The sequence below is a fragment of the Sus scrofa genome, chromosome 9, assembly GCF_054392235.1.
Source record: "Sus scrofa isolate SSC_HxYL_T2T_F1_AM1 chromosome 9, Sscrofa_HxYL_maternal_Yorkshire_Landrace_v2.0, whole genome shotgun sequence".
In the NCBI taxonomy this organism is placed as follows: domain Eukaryota; kingdom Metazoa; phylum Chordata; class Mammalia; order Artiodactyla; family Suidae; genus Sus; species Sus scrofa.
This window is the reverse complement of record NC_139391.1, coordinates 33,216,789-33,235,758: the sequence shown is the minus strand read 5'-3', so window position 1 is coordinate 33,235,758 and position 18,970 is coordinate 33,216,789. Positions and strand designations below refer to the sequence as shown.

At 39.9% G+C, this 18,970-nt stretch overlaps 1 protein-coding gene and 1 long non-coding RNA gene across 2 annotated transcripts in view; both read left to right on the top strand.

Moving 5' to 3' along the window:
* TMEM123 (transmembrane protein 123) overlaps nt 1–18,970 on the top strand; it is a 78,759-nt gene that overhangs the window by 1,966 nt on the left and 57,823 nt on the right. Inside the window, exon 4 of the mRNA XM_084978592.1 lies at nt 4,240–4,296. Coding sequence (XP_084834718.1) covers nt 4,240–4,296 — 57 coding nt within the window. The remainder of the gene's footprint in view (nt 1–4,239; nt 4,297–18,970) is intronic.
* On the top strand, nt 15,950–17,831 carry LOC146399830 (uncharacterized). The gene is made up of 2 exons (XR_014815140.1): nt 15,950–16,383; nt 16,555–17,831. It is a non-coding gene; the product is annotated as an uncharacterized LOC146399830 (long non-coding RNA).

Below are 18,970 nucleotides of genomic sequence, written 5' to 3'. Positions count from 1 at the left end.
TCAAACATGATTCATAGTCTTAAGAACCCCAGACGCTTAAATTTAAGACTTTGGGGCTAATGTAGCTGGTTGGGAGCCTTTGGGAAGTGCGCCCTGCTCTCCAGGGCGCAGGTGATGCTTATGCCCACATAGATGGGCGCTTCCAGCCCTTCCTGTACCGTAAACACCGGCCGTGCCGCCTATCAGCTGTGAAGCGTTAAGATCACGATTGTTAGGAGTCCACACCGTTAAGAGTAAAGACAAAACAAAAAACGATTTTGACATTTCCCTTCTGGGGCGAGGGGAGGTGACCCTTTAAGCCCTTTGCCCTTTGGGGACTTTAAAAAATCCTTTTTATAAAGCTAGGAAAGCCGGAATTTGCAGTGTAAATTGTTTTTTCTTTGTCAACTATTTTAGAAATCAGGTCGCTGGGTAACGGTCAGTAAACTAGAATAAGTTACTTTAAGTGGCCCAAGTTTTCCTGGTTTTAAAATCTGCTCGCTGTATATTTAGCTTTATATTCGCTTTATCCAGCCAGAGATGAAGACAGCAGTTTGCAAACCAGACAGTTCAGGCACAGCACCTGCTTTTGCTAGAATAATCTGGATGAATAACAATTTTTGTTTGTTTTGCTGTTTTTTTTTCTTTTTGTTTGCTGGAATTGCACATGTGACAAATGCTTCGTAGATTTCATTTTGAGATTATTAAAGTGGTCAGTAAAATCATGTCTATCATACTTTAAATATTGTGAAATGTTTTATTGTAAAGGTGAACTATCTGAAATTAAACAGTATATCTTGATGCTAACTTTATACCAGTATTTATGTGGGTAGGTCTCCATTTTTTTCTTTGTTGCTTTGTGAAAGTAAACCTTTTTTGTGTGTTTCTCTAAAGAAACTGAGTGCCTTTGTTTTTCTTTTGCCCTCATAACACAGTTTTTTTTTGCCCTATTTTATTTTTATTTAGTTATTTTTTTGGCCACACCAACTGCACATGTAAAGTCCCAGGCCAGGGATAGAACCTGCGCCACAGCTGGGACAGTGCTGGATTCTTAACCCAGTGCACCCAAGAGAACTTTCTTGCCCTGTTGTAATACTCACTCTTTGTTCTGTTTATATGTCTCACTAGAGTTAATGGTATAAGCTCTTCTATATGAGAGCCTTGATTTCATGTACTAGTATAACCAAGGTGAGCTGGAATCCATTTCTCCAAACGGTAATGTCACCTTAAAACTAGCGTAAAAGAAGGTTCTTACAGAGGATATCTCAAAAGAGCAATAAATGCTGTCCCAACCTTTATATGCAGTGTGTAATCTGTATAAAGTGTCATTATGAAGTGTAGTGATTTTTATCATACTAGAACTTGTATGGCTCATTTTTACTAGACACTTCGCCTTTGCTCCTCGTACTGTGCTGATTGAGGTCCATACATCATCCCACTGGATGAGGAAATGAAGGCTTAGAAGTTAACCTAGCTTGTTCAGAGTAAAACAGCTAATACATATTTGATTTCAGAGACCAGAATCCAAACTCTCAATTAATTAACCATTTTGTCCCTAAGCTACATAAAGCTACATTAGGTGATGTTGGCTCTTCAAGTAGATAATACTTATATCCACAATACTGCTGGAACATTGTGGGAAAACATAAAAACATTATTGAAATTCTTCTTTTAAAATATCCTTCACAGGAGTTCTGTGGTAGCACAGTGGGTTAAGAATCTGACTACAGCTGGTGTGGGTCACTGTGGAAGCTTGGGTTCAATCCCCACTCAGTGCAGTGGGTTAAAGCATCTGGCATTGCTTCAGCTGTGGCATAGGTCATAGTTGCAGTTGGGATTCAATCCCTGGCCCAGGAACTGCCATACGCCACAGGTGCAGCCATTAATACCTACATATCCTTGACAGTCTAGCTGCATTGTTTCACAATTCAGATGAAGGAGGGTGGGGATACTATGAACAAGTTAGCAAGCCAGCAAACAGGATAGATTGTGGTAGTGCAATGAAAGATATAAGGTAATGGGAAGAGGAGGTTATTAATCAGGACTGTTGGTGGCAAGTGACAGAAACCCACCTTAAATAACCTGAGGAGAAAGGGTTTTCCTTTTGACCCTTTAACTGAAAAGTCCAAGGACTAAGATAACTTCAGAAATGCTGCTTTCTAGAGTTCAGATAGCTTGCTAAGGGTTGGCTACTTCTGACTCTCTTGATTACATCTGTCAAATCTTAGGCAAGCCCTAGTTAAAGTGTTCTTAACCCGCAGGGGGAATCCACATAACTGGGACCTTCTAAAGTGATTCCCAGGCTTCAGAAACCACCATAATCGGTGGCCAATGAGGAGATGAAGTTAATTTTTAGTGAGTCTTTGCCACTTCATGAACCTGAGTTTCTTTTCTTCCATTTAGTGCAGTATTCTATTTTAATACTTGGTCTTTTTGTCAAGTAAAGCATCAGCCTCCTTGCACTTAGATGGTCCAGGACATAAAAATAGTGCCTGCCCATAGTAGGTGCTTCATAAGTATTTATTGAGAAAAGAAAAAAAAAAAAGTCCTAGAGCTAGAAAGAGTTTAGAAAAGAGCTTAGAAGTGCTTCTGCCTTCTTCCTCAATCAAAAAAAGAAAAAAAAAAAAAGGGAGGTCCCATCGTGGCGTAGTGGAAACAATCTGACTAGGAACCATGAGGTTTTGGGTTCGATCCCTGGCTTCATTCAGTCCAGTTAGACCCCTAGCCTGGGAACCTCCATGTGCCGCAGATGTGGCCCCAGAAAGACCAAAAAAAAAAAAAAAAGGTTGCCAGAAATCATCCCTCATAAGAGTGACAGCAGCAGGGAGACAAGAACAGGAGGCTCTTGTAGTAGCCTAGACAAAGGATGATGGCACATGGTAATGGAAGTAGGTGGATAGTCTAGATCTTTTTAGGGGGTAGAACTGAAATCACTTGCTAATGGATTGGATGGTGGAGTGTGGAAGAAGGAAGAATCAAAAAATGACCTCTTCGTTTTAGGGCTAAACAACTGCTAATGCATCAACCGGGAACACTGGGGCAGAAGTAGGTTTATTATAGAAAATCAACAGTTCCGTTTTGGCACTCAGATGTGCAGTCTTTGGAATCAAACAGCCTGGTCCAAATCCAGATTCTGCCACTTAACTAGCTGGGTGGCCTCCTCTGGGCATCAGTTCCTGTCACTGCATTACAGTGTTCCTGTCACAGAATCATTGGGAGGGTTAGATGAGCTAAGGCAGGTCCCATGCCCCCAACAAGACCTGGCATGTAGGAAGCCCTTCATAATGCTGGCAGTTCTTTGATGCCTGCTTCTAAAGACATCTGTATAGTCTACTGACCTTGATCTTTTTCAAGCTTAGTCTTCACACCATATTCTTTTGTGATGAATGGATTATGGCTCCAGCAAGAGGAAGAAATTTGGACATTCAGTAAAGCTAGCTCCTTCCAAGTTGTTATTGCTTACGGCCTTTGTATTGTGAAGGTTTTTTTTGGTGGGGAGGCCTATCTTTGTAAAAAGTACCCAATACACTTGCTCACCTCCCATGTAGTATATGTATTTAATCTTCTGTTTTACAAAGACTCAAGGTGAATAACCCACTCTGAAAAATTGCTTAACTAGGACATAGAATTCTTCCAAATTTTAAGGTATTGGTTAAAAATTAAAAGGGTTATACTGAGAAGGTTGCAGTTTTAAATGAAAATCCTAACCCACTTCAGCTTCTCTCCATTGTGTGAAGTTAAGGGGGTTGGTGGTACAAGACCTAGAGGCACACATCAATAGTAAGGGCTCCTCCCAGGATGGTCCACTCTACTCAGAAGAGCACAGGTGTTAGTAACAGAAATTGCTCACCACGCGTTTCTTTGTGGAGCACCAGGTTAAGAATTCGGCATTGTCGCTGCAGCAGCTCAGGTCGCAGCTATGGCCTGGGTTTGTTCCTTGGCCTGGGAACTTTCACATGCCATGGATGAGGCAAAAAAAAAAAGAAAGAAATTCCTCACCAATCACTGTGTCCTCTTATGGGTGAATGAACTTTGGCAGAACTATCATATCAGTGGCTGGCACATGGTACATACTTTGCAAGTACTTATATGTTCTCTGTCTTGCAAAATCCAGTAATACAGTCCCAGATTTACTGACAGTTTCAAGGTGTGTTTCATAGCAACCACCACTATCCCAAGGCTGGAAAGAAACACATTACCAGTGTTCTTAGTTAAATATTAAGTGTCCTTTCTTAACAGGATATTTCTTTGTTTTTATAGAATCTGCAGACAAGAAGAATTCTATGTCTCTAAAAGGCAACGGTGCTGACCCAACAGGTAAGTTTAAAAAGGTCAGGAAACGGATTTTTATCTGTCTAGCATACATAGAGTAATACCACCTAGTGAAGTACATGTCAGCTGGTGCACTGACCTCTTAACCATGAGTTGTTCATTCATAATTCCCCAAAGCCTACTGTCAAAGGCTGCCCTTAGTGGGCGTCAGTAAATGATAGTTTTTCTCAGTCTAGCAAAGATGTGAATAAATTCTAAATTATAATTTTTTCTTTATTATTTTTTAAGTTATTTCCATAAATTTTAACATATAAACTCTAAATTTAGAATTTAGTAAATTTATAAATTTTCTAAATTCTAAATTTAGAATTTATATATTTAGAATTTAAAATTTTTCTAAAGTATAAATTCTAAAACTAAAAGCATGCTGGAATTTAATACTGAGTTTTGAAGCACATATTTAGGTATCACGTTTTGCTCTCTGCCTATAGATTTGAACTCTGAATATGCAAGTCTGCCATTCTTGCTGGTGGAATAGGTCACTCTAAGCTGATCCGCTGTGACAGCCTTAATTTGCCTTGGTGAACTCTAAGGATACTCTACTTATACCTCACCCATCAGTTAGATTTCAACCCACCATCTTGCTTCTGTAATAGAGGAGGCCCTTTTCTTGTGCTTTTAGTTTGGGACAAATGGCTTTGTTCCTTGATTTTCTGAGTTCATTAGCATGGAAAGATACAGAAACCAGACTGATCTTATAAATATAAATAGATGTTATAAATAGTAAACCATCAAGGCATGTTTTTTGTAAGCAGTATTTATTTTCTCACGATCCTTAAGAGTTGACAGAGGTAGAAACCAGAAAAAGGTGTACATATCCTATCACTGGACCCATATTCTCTAGTTTTATTCAGCAGATATTTATCCAATGTCTCTAAGGTGTGGACACATTGCAAAATGGACCAAGCTCTGACTTATTGGAGTTATTGTTGTGGGGGGGGGGCATTGTTTTACTTCATTGTAGGAAAATACGCATAACATAAAATTCATAATGTTAGCCATTTTTAAGTATACAGCTCAATGGCATTAAATACATTCACATTGTTGTGCAGTGTTACAGAGTTTTTATTCTTGTGGGTGTCCTGTGCTCCATGTAGTTCATATTTCAGTTTGCCTCTGGGCTTGCTTTTCATTATCTCTGCCTACTGGTTTCTGGCGCACATACTTTTATTCTGGTTCTAGTAATTCTACAGTAAATTTTCAATGGGGAAAAAAAAGACTACATAGATTATCCTAAGTGTAATTGTGATTTGCAAATATTTTCTCCTGTTCAGTAGGTGGCCTTTTCATTTTGTTGATGGTTTCCTTCGCTGTGCAGAAGCTTTTTAGTTTGATGCAGTCCTACTTATGTTTGCTTTTGTTGCTTTTGATGTCAGAAAAAGTTGTTGCTAACACTACTGTCAGGGAGTTTACCACCTATGTTTTGTTCTAGAAGTTTATGGTTGGAGGTGTCATGTTCAAGTCTCATCCATTCATATCCATGAATTAATTGTTCTGTATGGTGTGTCACCCTTAAAAATTAAATAGCCAGTTATTTTACCAGCAAAATGAGTTTATGTGGGAATAGCAGAGGGATTGTAATTCAGGACACGCAAAATGTGGCAAATCATAGGCAGGTCTGGAGAACAAAGGAGAGGAGTGTGTGGGTTGTTTTGTTTTGTTTTGGGGTTTTTTTGTCTTTAGGGCCACACCCCTGGCATATGGAGGTTCCCAGGCTTGGGGTCCAATCAGAGCTATAGCCATCAGCCTACGCCACAGCAACAGCAATGCCAGATCCAAGCCGTGTCTGCAACCTACACCACAGCTTACAGTAATCCTGGATCCTTAACCCACTGAGCCAGGCCAGGAATCAAACCTGTGTCCTCATGGATGCTAGTCAGATTCGTTTACACTGAGCCATGGGAACTCCACAGAGTGTGTTTTTATAGAGGAAGGGAGGAAGTTGGAAGGGTCTACTTCAAACAGAAGTTCACTGGAGGAGAGCAGGAGTGCATGGTTGACAGCAGCTGCTCATTGGTTAAATATGGTTGTTTCTCATGGGCTGGTCTGGGCTGTTGCTGGGCAAAGAGAAAAGCTTTCTCTGCTGGGGTGTATAGAATAAGCTTCTTCCTGCTGGGTCTGCAAGGGGCACTGAGAGGTAGTATATCAGAGCTCTCCCTTTGGAACATCTTAACCTCATTTTTGAATGAGGGTTCCTTTATTTATTTTCAGTAAATAAAGATCTTTTGATCAGGATCTTTCCTCAAAAACTTCATTGATCAAGAGTCAGGTTTTGGTGCTTCTGTTCCTCTTTGCAGGGAAGGACCTTTCCTTGTCATAGTCCACGTCAGAGGAAGGTACACAAATTGAAAACTGTTGAAACCACATTTGAGGGAGAACTCTCAGATAACCTCTCATCTAAAGTCTATAATCTTATCAAGGTCATAGCACTGGAGATCATCTCAAAGCATTCCATTATGTTACTCTTTTTGGTGTATCACCTCTGCAGAGATTTGACAACAGGTACAGAGTTGAAAAATAATTATGCAAAACAGTTAAAAGTGACACAAAAAAATCAAGTGGCTTGGTGGTTCTTAACTATAATGCTAGACCTGAAGGTAACCAACTCAACAGATCAAAGAGCCATGGAGAGTCAGGTGAAATTCGTTGTAACCAGTACACCTGCACCCTAATCTTGTGCAGTTGAGTTTCTATCTTCCCAGAGGCGTTAATCTATATGCAACAGATGGTATTTGCTATTGCACAAATGCCTCCTTATTCAGGAAGTAGATAAACAAAGGCTATGTGATTGATTGTCCAAAACTGCTTGAAGCCAGTGTGTCATATGATCATTGTTGGGGTGCTGCTATCTTGACAGTGGAGTTGGTTAGCTCTCCCAATGTAGGGAGAAATTTTTGATCTTGCATTCATTGGCACTTAACACCCGTTCATGAGAGAAGGGCTTTCCCTGTGGAGGCAAACCTAGAGTCACGTGTGCTTCCTGGAAGTTCCTGTCTAAGGCAACCATGGAAGTTTAACAGGGAAGAACCAATGAGAGTCTTCTGGTTTGTTATACATGTTGACATTTAAATGTCCTAATAAGCATTGACCTGCAATTCACTAGCTGTTTAAACATTCGTATCCCCATGAGAAATGTCACTCACTACAAAGTCAAAATCAGGTGGAGCACAGAGAACTTCAGCTCAGGTCTAGCTATTGACAGCTTCATTAGCTAGAATTTCCTAATTGACTTTTTCAAGCCAAGAGTCAGAAGAATTGGGATGATATTCTTTATAAGGTACCATCCCAGCCGAAGAGGTCTTTTCTAAAAGCCTTGCAAAGAGGAGCTGGCCTACTTGTGTTTCCATTGGGTATAGGTCAGCATGGTTTTTTAATAAAAGGTTTGGGGGGGGTAAAGGTCATACAACTGTTGGAGTTGTTTTGTTGAACTAGTATTGTCATGGCTAAAGAAAGGTTGAAACAAGGCATGGGGACACCTGGCTGTTAATAGCCTAACTCAGTAGGTAACACCTGTAGGCTTGTGAGTATAATTGACAATGATATTTGGGACTAAGGAGAAGTTGGTTACAGGTAAAAACGAGGGATATCCAACATCATGAACAGAAGGGAGTTGCTAGTGGCAACTCCAGCAGTCAGAGAGGTTTCCCCTTTTGCAGTAGATTGGGGAAGGCAGACAAGAGCATTGTCTTTCCAAGAAAGGGAGAAAAAGCTACGCAGACCTGATGCAGTCATCTTGGAAAAGCTGTCTCCTTCAGGTGTTGTCTGCTTCAGTTCTTGGAAATCTTTATTTTCAGGTCACCAGTTAGGACACAGGTCCAGACAGGCTTTGATGCTTCCTTTAGATATGATATGTTATTCCAAGAGCCAAGAGTTTTTCTGTTTTTGGTTTTTAGTTTGGTGGTACAAGGGTTTGTTAACAGTACTTAATAGGGCCCTTTCCCGTAGGGTTGAAAGGGGTCTTTCTAGAGATGTTTTTTCCAGTAGATGAAATCCCCAGGCTGCGGAGTGTGGTGTTTGAGGTCTTCATCTCCCAGGAGTGCACTATGAAAAGATCGCCCTACTAAAGCATGCTTATTTCTGTGATACACATTTTAAGATACTGACTAGAATCCTGACTCATAACCTCATGCCAGGACATATCAGAATTTTAAGAATTTGATACAATTTGTAAGATTTGTTATCAATAACATTCACCCTTGTAATATAACCTGAGAAGGTTTATCATCACTTATATGACAGTGCTTCCTGTGTAATTTAACTTACCAAATAAGCCTCATTAGTTTAATAAAGAGAGAGAACAAATCTTTTGGAATGTTTTAGGAACATCTGGAAATGCCCAGGGTTACTTTTGGGTCAAAAAGACTTTTATTTAGGGAGTTCCCGCTGTGGTGCAGTGGGTTAATGATCCAGCTTGTCTTTGTAGAGGTGCTGTTTCAAGGATCCGGTGTTGCTGCAGCTGTGGCTCAGATTCCACCTCTGGCCTGGGAACTGCTGTGGAGGCAGCTGAAAAAGAAAGAAAAGAGAGACTTTGTTTATTTTTATTTTTTATTAAATTTTTTTTTCCTTAAAGTGTAATTGATTTACAATGTTCTGTCAGTTTCTACTCCACAATAAAGTGAGTCAGTCATACATATGCGTGTGTGTGTGTGTACGCGCACATACACACACATTCTTTTTCTCGTATTATTTTCCATCATGTTCTATCACAAGTGATTAGATGTAGTTTCCTGTGCTATATAGCAGGACTTCATTGCTTATCCATTCTATATGTAATAGTTTGCATATGCTAATCCCAAACTTCCAGTCCATCCCACTCCTTCCTCTCCCCTTGGCAACCACAAATCTGTTCTCTATGTCTGTGAGTCTGTTTCTGTTCTGTAGTAGATAAGTTCATTTGTGCCACATTTTTTATTCCACATATAAGTGATATTGTATTTGTCTTTCTCTTTCTGGCTTCACTTAGTATGAGACTCTCTAGTTGCATCTAAGTTGTTGCAAATGGCATTGTTTTGTTCTTTTTTTATGGCTGAGTAGTATTCCATTGTACATATGTACCACATCTTAATCCATTCATCTGTTGCACTCTTCATAATAGCCAAGACATAGAAACAATCTAAATACTTTTTTTAGAATTTGATTTTTTGAAAGTTTGTTGAAAATATCAAAAGGTTTTAGACACTTGACTAAGATCACAGATTATTGTAAAACAATGCTTAATTATCTAAGAAAGTTTCATAGCTCTGGAGTTCCTTCGTGGCTCAGTGGTTAACAAATCCGACTAGGAACAATGAGGTTTTAGGTTTGACCCCTGGCCTCACTCAGTGGGTTAAGGACCTAGCGTTGCTGTGAGCTGTGGTGTAGGTCACAGACGTGGCTTGGATCCAGCATTGCTGTGGCTCTGGCGTAGGCCAGCAGCTACAGCTCCGATTAGACCTCTAGCCTGGGAACCTCTACATGCCGCAGGTGCGGCCCTAGGAAAAAAAAAAAAAAAAAAAAAGTTACATAGTTCTGAGCAAAACTCAGCTCTTTTAATATTGAGAAGACTATTTTCCTAAGTAATCAAAGACCTGCTTAAGACAACGTGAAGCACAGAAAATAATTTTGATAAAACACAAAATCTTTGCTTTCTAGGCAGATTACTTAAAAGATAAGAAAATACCTTTCACAGGTTCTTATCAGGAGCAGATCAACAGTCCAAGCAAACTGTGTTCTTTTAGTAAATCAAAGAAAACTAAGTTCTAGGAGTTCCTTGGTAGCTCAGTGGGTTAAGGATCTCTTTCCCTTTCTGAAATAATGAGCTTCACTTTAGGACAAATCACTTTTTTTCCTCTCGACAAAAACACATCTCTCATACCCTCTTTTACCAAAAACACACATCCTACTTTTCTTACGTATTGATGTTTCCCTTATTATTTCCAGTAGCTGTAATTATGTTAGAGAATTAGTTAGAATTCCTAACCCTTAGTAACCTTAATTTCTAGTGAAAATAAGAAAAAAATCATGAACTCTTACACCAGTATTTTTTAGGTTGGTCAGTTTATAAATGGCATTTTGTAATATCTGGAAACATATGCTTCTTCAGAGTACAGTTTTTCAGCACAGCACAAAACATGTTTACCAGGAGAACCAAAAAACTTTAGTAACTCTGTGAAAGAAAGCTAAAAGTAGATAAACCTGTGTTCAGTATTTAGTGTTTCAGTGTTTTATCTTGGAAATGATTCAGATATTCAGTGAATTATTTAACTAGACTTAGCAAAACTTTAAGATTCCAGGTTACAAAAAGATTGGGATACTTACTCAAAAATTTTTTATTCTATGTCCATTTTTAATGTACTTGTTTTTAATTATATAGAGATTAACTATGACATTTTAATCATAGCAAGTTTTTTGTTTTATTGCTGAATGATCATGCAGTATTTTGAGAACAGCTTCAGTCAGTTGAGATGATTTCAAATGCCCCTTCTAGCACAAGGAAGTTTATTTTGAAGGGGGGGAAAAAAAAGCATTGCCTCAAAATTTTTTTCTGAAGAGACCAGATAATACAACTGCTATAAAAATGTTTTGTCGTGGCACAGTGGTTAACAGGTCTGACGAGGAACCGTCAGGTTGCGGGTTCAGTCCCTGGCCTTGCTCAGTGGGTTAAGGATCTGGTGTTGCCCTGAGCTATGGTGTAGTTCGCAGACACGGCTTGGATCTGGTGTTGCTGAGGCTCTGGCGTAGACTGGCAGCTCTGGCTCCTATTAGACCCCTAGCCTGGGAACCTCCATATGCCGAGGGAGTGGCCCTAGAAAAGACCAAAAAAAAAAATGTTTTGTTCATTGTGTAAGAATTTCTATAACTGTTTTATACCTCTTACATCCTCTTTGAGTCTTGACAGCCATTATGTAACATGTTCAATTTGGGTATTTTCTAGAACATGATGCTTAATATTTTATCTTTTATAGTAATGTGGTTCTTTCCAATTGTTAATTTTTTTTTTTAACATACTGTTTACCAACTTATTGGGTGCAACTTAGCGCAGATTATTTGGCACCAATTCCCAAAGGAAAACAACATCTTTGGCAAACTCCTGTGTGTGTGTATTTCAGGAATGTACTGTTGGAAAAAGTGGAGACTGCCAGCAGTACCACTTATAGCATCAGTGCCTGTAGCTTTTATAGGACTCAACTCATTGGAGTCAACAAATCCAATTTTTCTCTCTTTTGTTTGTTTTTTGGTTTCCGTCTAAGTTCTGTAAATGGTATCTGTGATTAATCCTGACACCTAACACTGTGCCTGGTACATAGTAGGTATGCACACGTCAGTTAAACTGAATTGTGGAACCTTATCAAAGAACCACTGTATGTGTTTTTCAGACATGGCTGTCCATGTTCCAATCTTATCCATTATTACGGTTGGATTTTTTTGTTTGTTTATAGAGTAAGAGAGATACTTGAGGTTGGTGAAACAGGAATTAAGGTTACTTTCTATCTGTACCAGTGAATTATATATAATGGTTCAGTTTTTTAGTATGCTCTAGTCATTATTTAAAGAAAGGCAATACTTTCGAGTTTTCTTTCTTTTTTGCGGGGGGGTGGGGTGGCTTTTAGGTCTGTACCTGCAGCATATGTAAGTTCCCAGACTGGGGTTGAACCAGAGCTATAGCTGCTGGCCTGCGACACAGCCACAGCAACACAGGATCCAAGCCATGTCTGTGACCTACACTGCAGCTCGCAGCAACACCAGATTGTTAACCCACTGAGTGAGGCCAGGGATCGAACCCGCATCCTCATGGATACCAGTTGGGTTCATTACCGCTGAACCACAATGGGACTCCCTTGAATTCTTTTCTGTAGGAACTTGTTTGATGCTTTATCAACTTACAGAGAAAATCATTTCCCCGTTTCATGAATAGTCAGAGTGCTTAAATTTTAGAGCCTGTGGAAGGATGGCTTTATTCTTCATGGTGCGAGGAAGGCACATGCCCAGACTATTCTTCATAACATGAGTTTGGGCAAGGATATGAGGAAATGTAACATTATCTTGAATGACCTCCCAGGACAACAGCTCAGTATCACTCAGGATGCAGGCTTCTCCTTGATCACTTAGCATTCATGCTTACCCCAAAAGGGGAATTTCAGAGACTCGGGGTACCACCATCCAGTCTGAAGCTCTTTTCTTAGGCATAATTACATAAAGCCAGATTCAAAGCAGTTGGTCTCCCTTTTACATTCTATCTGTACATGATTACCTTTGGCTTGGTAACCCATCCTTGCTACAGTCACTTGGGCCACTCTAGGAGGGTTGGCTTTATCCACAGACATGGCGGGACCGTGGCAATTTTGAACACATGGACTAGTTTGGGGGTTAGATTTCTGCAGAAGAGGGTAGCGGAAATTTGGGAACAACTTATCCAAATAATTATTCTAATTTTAACCCCAATGGAAACACTAAAAGTCTCATTGAAGTGGAAAGAACTCATCAGGTACATAATCCCATATTCCTTGATACCTTCTATTTACTTTGGGTAAAATATTTTATGTATGAAAGGAACATTAGGTGGAAATTTCCTGCTAGATTGTAAGCTGCTGTAAGACAGGAACCAGTTGGCCTAACAGGGTTGCTTCAGGTACAAATAGACAGACAGACATGTAGATATAGGGGTTTTTTTTTGTTTTTTTTGTTGTTGTTGTTGTTGTTGCTATTTCTTGGGCCGCTCCTGCGGCATATGGAGGTTCCCAGGCTAGGGGTTGAATCGGAGCTGTAGCCACTGGCCTACGCCAGAGCCACAGCAACGCGGGATCCGAGCCGCGTCTGCAACCTACACCACAGCTCACGGCAACGCCGGACTGTTAACCACTGAGCAAGGGCAGGGACCGAACCCGCGACCTCATGGTTCCTAGTCGGATTCGTTAACCACTGCGCCACGACGGGAACTCCGATATAGGTATTGATATTTGTTTCTAGATAGGTAATTGGTGTAGGAAAGAATTTCCCTGACTACTCTGAGGAGTTAATTTGTACTTAAACTGCTTCACTCCTCAAAGACTTTATTGTATTCAATTTATGCTTTTGAGATTGTATTTGAAAATTGCCGGTAATTTTTAACATTAGATTTTTTTTTTCAAAAAATGTAGAGTGAGAAATTATGCAATATTATGTTCATTTAGACAGTGAACAGATGTTTGGTTTTTGTTTGTAGGGTTTTTTTGGGGTTTTTTTGCCTTTTTTTTTTTTTTTTGGCCATGCCAGAAGTATAAGGTTCTTAGGCTAGGGATTGAACCCCAGCCGTAGAAGTGACAATGCCAGATCCCTAACTGCTAGGCCACCACAGATGTTTGACTGCCCACTCTGCTATTTGCTGTTTCAGGCACAAGGCATATAGTGATAAATAAGACAGATTAGTCCCTACTCTCAAGAAGTTTATAATCAGGTGGGGAGGTACAGACAATAAGGAGATAAACAACTAAGGGCATTCCCTTTGGCACAGCGGGTTAAGGATCCAGCATTGCCACTGCAGGGGCTTCAGTTCCTAGCCCAGGAACTTCCACATGCTATAGGCACAGCCAAAAAAACAAAAACTAAAGAAGATGATTTCACATCATGATTTTTAAAAACAAACAGGGAGTTGCCTGGTGGCTCAGCAGCTTACAGATCTGGCATTGTCATTGCTGTGGTTTGGGTCACTGCAGTGGCTCAGGTTCAGTCCTTGGCCCAGGAATTTCCACATGCTGCAGGTGCAGCCTGAGTAAATTAATCAAATAAATAATTAAATAAAATGGCAAAAAAATAAAGATAACTAGGATAATATAAATGGGTACATACATAAACAGAGTAGTGTGGCAAAGAATGACTAAGGAAAGACTGCTTCAGACTGGGTGGTCAAGGAGGACCTTTTTGAGGTGGAGTCAGCCAAACTGAGCCCTGACTGACAGGAAGAGCCAGCCCTGCATATACCAGAGGGAAGAGCATTGTAGGCAAAGGGAATATTTAGTGAAGATGTGAAACAGGAGTGAGCTTCTTGGTCCAAGGAACACAGGCGGGTCACTGTGGCTGGCATGTGGTGGTGGGTGTACACTGCAATTATGAAAGTTATGAAGTGGAAAAACAGTATGTAAGATGTAAGAGTTGTAGTTTGAAACATCAACAGCATAGAGCAGGCTCCAGAAGAGGAGGCCAGAAATGTGGATTCTGGCAGCTTCATTAAGTTTTCTGGGTCTTTTTTTTTTTTTTTTTTTTTTTTAATTGGGATGGGAGTGGAGGTTAGTTCTTTAAGCTTTAAAATGCTGTAGTGATTCTAAACCACTGTGCACCTTCATACTCAGCACTCTCAAGAAGCAAGTGTAATAATAAATTTAAACTGTTCTGGTATTCTTTCCTGAAGTTGTCATTAGGAGCCAAAAGAAATGCTTCCAATTCAGATATAGAACTTCTGCTTGTACTTCATTGCAATGTGAACTAGAAAAGGGAACATTTAACACTTAAATCATTTTAAGCTTTAGAGATGCGGGGCTGAGTAACCAGTCTGCTCTCTGAGTTCTGGGAAAATCCAGGAAATTGTAAATGTTAGCTTGGGTTTAAGAGGGCAGGATGGAAGAGAAGGTCACCGTGAACAGAGGTTAGGAGAGATGAACACGCACTGAGAAATCAATGCACTAATCCCAGAAATGCTGAGAAGTGCTAAACAGCGACAGAAATGAGAAAAATAAATGTTTGAGAAATTTTATTATACTTCTGTCCATTTTCAAAAGCCAGAAAAAGATGGTGTGGAAAGGAAATAGAGGTCCCCTGTCCCCCAAAAAGGAGATCTAGGGCTGAAGAGCCAGCTGCCTGCCCCTTGGTTCCTGCTGTCTTGCAATATGCCTGAGAAGGTCTGACACACATTGAGTGCACAGTGGGTCCTTGTTGAATCTGGATCTAGTTTGAATAAGAGAATGGACTGAACTGGAATTGAATACCGTGGCACTTTTTTACCGTGCTTTTCCACAGAAAGCCTGTAGGCTTGCTCTGAACGCTCATGACTTCTTTCTGACCAAGATTAACGACTTAGCCCATTATGTAGTAATACATAGAGCTTTCTCAAAAATAACTTCCCCAGATGCATAAAGCATAAAGGTCTGAGGAAGAAATGTTGATGTACTGATTAGAGTTAAGCAGTAGTTAGTATCAGGCATTCATCTTTTGCTTGTCAGTATCTTTTTTTCCTTAATATTTTAATTTTGTGTACAACTTTTTATAAAATACGAGTAATTCATGTATATAAAAGTTCAAACAGTACTCAAAAAATATGAAATACGTTATACCAGTCTTCCTTTCTCTATGGAGTCCCACTCAGTCCTTTTGCCAAATGTACTTAACAGTCAAAAACCAGACTCAATATTCCACCCAAAGATCTGTTCCTGCATTTCTTATCTCACTTGAGGGACCAACCATTCCTGTCTAAAGCTAGAAATGGTTACCAGTTTTACATGTATCCTCCCCAAAACAACTTAAGCATAATCCATAATCCACAGAAGCCTGTGTGTTTCTTAGGGACATAAACGGATACTGCTAAAGCCCACTGTTCTTTACTCAGCTGGTCTCACTTATACCCCATCCTTCCTCATGGCTGCGTAGTATTCCATTGTACAGACACAGCATAACTCCTCCACTCATTCGTGGATATTTAGGTTATTTGCAGTCTCTACTGGTTTAAGCAGTGCTGCAGTGAGCATCCTTCCTGTTTTGTGCTGGTATACCTCTGCTAGGGCACATGTGGTACTCTTTTCTAGTGGTGTAATTGTTGAGTCAAATGGTGCATGTATTTTAATTGGTGATCACTATTGGTAAACTTTCCTCCAAGAATATTATACTAGCTTACTCACAATGGCAGTAAGAGATGCCTGTTTTCCAGTCTCTACAGCACTGTGTAATAGTAAACATTTATTATTACTATTATTATTATTTTTTGCTTTTCAGGGCCGCATCCACGACATATGGAAGGTCCCAGCTAGGGGTCAGATCGGAGCTACAGCTAACGGCCTACGCCACAGCCACAGCAGCTCAGGATCTGAGCCGCATCTGCAACGTACACCACAGCCCACAGCAATGCCAGTTCCTTAACCCACTGAGCGAGGCCCGGATCAAACCTGCAATCTCATGGTTCCTAGTCGGATTCGTTTCTGCTGTGCCACGATGGGAACTCCAGCAGACATTTTAATATTTGCCAATCTGGGAGTTCCCATCGTGGTGCAGTGGTTAACGAATCCGACTAGGAACCATGAGGTTGCGGGTTCGATCCCTGCCCTTGCTCAGTGGGTTAACGATGCAGCGTTGCCGTGAGCTGTGGTGTAGGTCGCAGACGCGGCTCGGATCCTGTGTTGCTCTGGCTCTGGTGTAGGCCGGTGGCTACAGCTCCAATTAGACCCCTAGCCGGGGAACCTCCATATGCCGCAGGAGCGGCCCAAGAAATGGCAAAAAAAAAAAGACCAAAAAAATAAAAAAAAATTTGCCAATCTGATACTTGATTAATAAAGTTTCATCAGGAGTTTTAGTCCTTTGAGTTTAGAATATTTGCATATTGTTTAGAGGAAGGTTCTTAAAAAAAAAAGAAAGCTTTACTGAGATCTAATTCACTCATTTCAAGTGTACAGTTTAGTGGTTTTTAGTATATTCAGATATGTGCAGCCATCACCAGTTAATTTTAGAATATTGTCATCACTTCAACAAAGACATTCTGTGCCCTTTAGTCATCATTCCTTTATCCTCCATCCCACCCCCAGCCCTAAGCAATCACTAATCCACTTTCTGTCTCTAGATTTCCTTATTCTGGACTTTCATATGAATGGAATCACTGTAATATGTGGTCTTTTGTGATTGGCATCTTTCATTTAATGTTTTCAAGATTCATCCAGGTTGTAGCATGTTATTCTACATGCTACATTCCCTTGGATGGCTGAATAATATTCTTTTGTATGGTTATACCATGTAATGTTTATACATTTGTCCATTGATAGACATGTAGGTTGCTTCCATCTTCTGACTATTATGAATAATGCTATAAACAATTGTGTACATATTTTTTGCATGCACATATTTTTTCTGGGTCATATGGTAACACTTTGTTTAATGAACTGCCTGGCTGTTTTCCTAAATGATTATACCTTTCTACATTCCCACTGGCAGTGTATCAGGAATCTGATTGTTTTTTCATCCTTTCCAGCAGTTTTAAACTTTTTGATTCTAGCCATCCTAGAGGGTATGAAATAGTATTTCATTGTGTTTTGATTTGCATTTCTCTGTTGATGTTGAGCATTTTTTATGTGTTTATTGATCATCCTATGTAAGTATTTTGCCCATTTTTAAAATTAGGTTAATTGTCTTTTTTCTGATTGTAGAAATTTTGGAAACTACAGTTTTTTTCAATCATTATTACAGATTACTCCCACGAAGTATTTTTTGTTTCTTTTTAACTCAAACTTAATACAATGGCACAGTTTCTAAAAATGGGAACTAATCCTCTTATACAAAACATTTTATGATTGCGATTTATGACATGAAAACAACTAATTGAAAAGTGACAATTTTAGGAGTTCCCATCGTGGCTCAGTGGTTAACAAATCCAACTAGGAACCATGAGGTTGCAGGTTCGATCCCTGGCCTTGCTCAGTGGGTTAAGGATCCGGTGTTGTCATGAGCTGTGGTGTAGGTTGCAGACACAGCTCAGATCCCGAGTTGCTGTGGCTCTGGCGTACGTAGGCCGGCGGCTACGGCTCCGGTCAGACCCCTAGCCTGGAAACCTCCATATGCCGTGGGAGCAGCCCAAGAAATGACAAAAAAAAAAAAAAAGAGGAGTTCCCATCGTGGCGCAGTGGTTAACGAATCTGACTAGGAACCATAAGGTTGCAGGTTCGGTCCCTGCCCTTGCTCAGCGGGTTAACGATCCGGCGTTGCCGTGAGCTGTGGTGTAGGTTGCAGACGCGGCTCGGATCCCCGTGTTGCTGTGGCTCTGGCGTAGGCCGGTGGCTACAGCTCCAATTAGACCCCTAGCCTGGGAATCTCCATATGCCGCGAGAGCGGCCAAAGAAATAGCAAAAAGACAAAAAAAAAAAAAAAAAAAAAAGAGAAAAGTGGCAATTTTAGTCTATTACCTGACTGTTCAGTAAGAACTGGTTTGACTCTTTTTTTTCACTCTGCAATGAATTGGATTCACTAGTTTTAGTGATTTTTCACGCCAATGTATGTGCCTGTTGTATTTTGGGGAAGATACAGAGAGAAAAATAAGTTTTTCTATTAAGTGAACTTGGGCAAGTTACTTCACTGTGTCTCAGTTCCTTTTGTTAAAAAAAACTGAGCTGATAAAATAATTTAACTGTCTCATGTGTAAAGCATGTGCCTGAAAATAGCACCTGGCACAAACTAAAAACTAAATAAATGTGCTCCTCTTCGCTCTCCAGCCACAATGACCTTTTTTTTAAAAACTGAAATATAGTCAGTCAGCTTACAATATTACATTAGTTTCAGCTGTGCAGCATAGTTATTTGGTATTCTTTATTCATTAACAAATATTCACCAGTGTCTAATTACCACTATGCAACATTATTACGATACTATTGATCATATTCCCTATGCTGTACATTATATCATCATGACTTATTTTATAACTGGAAGTTTGTACTTCTTAGTCACCCTCAACTATTTA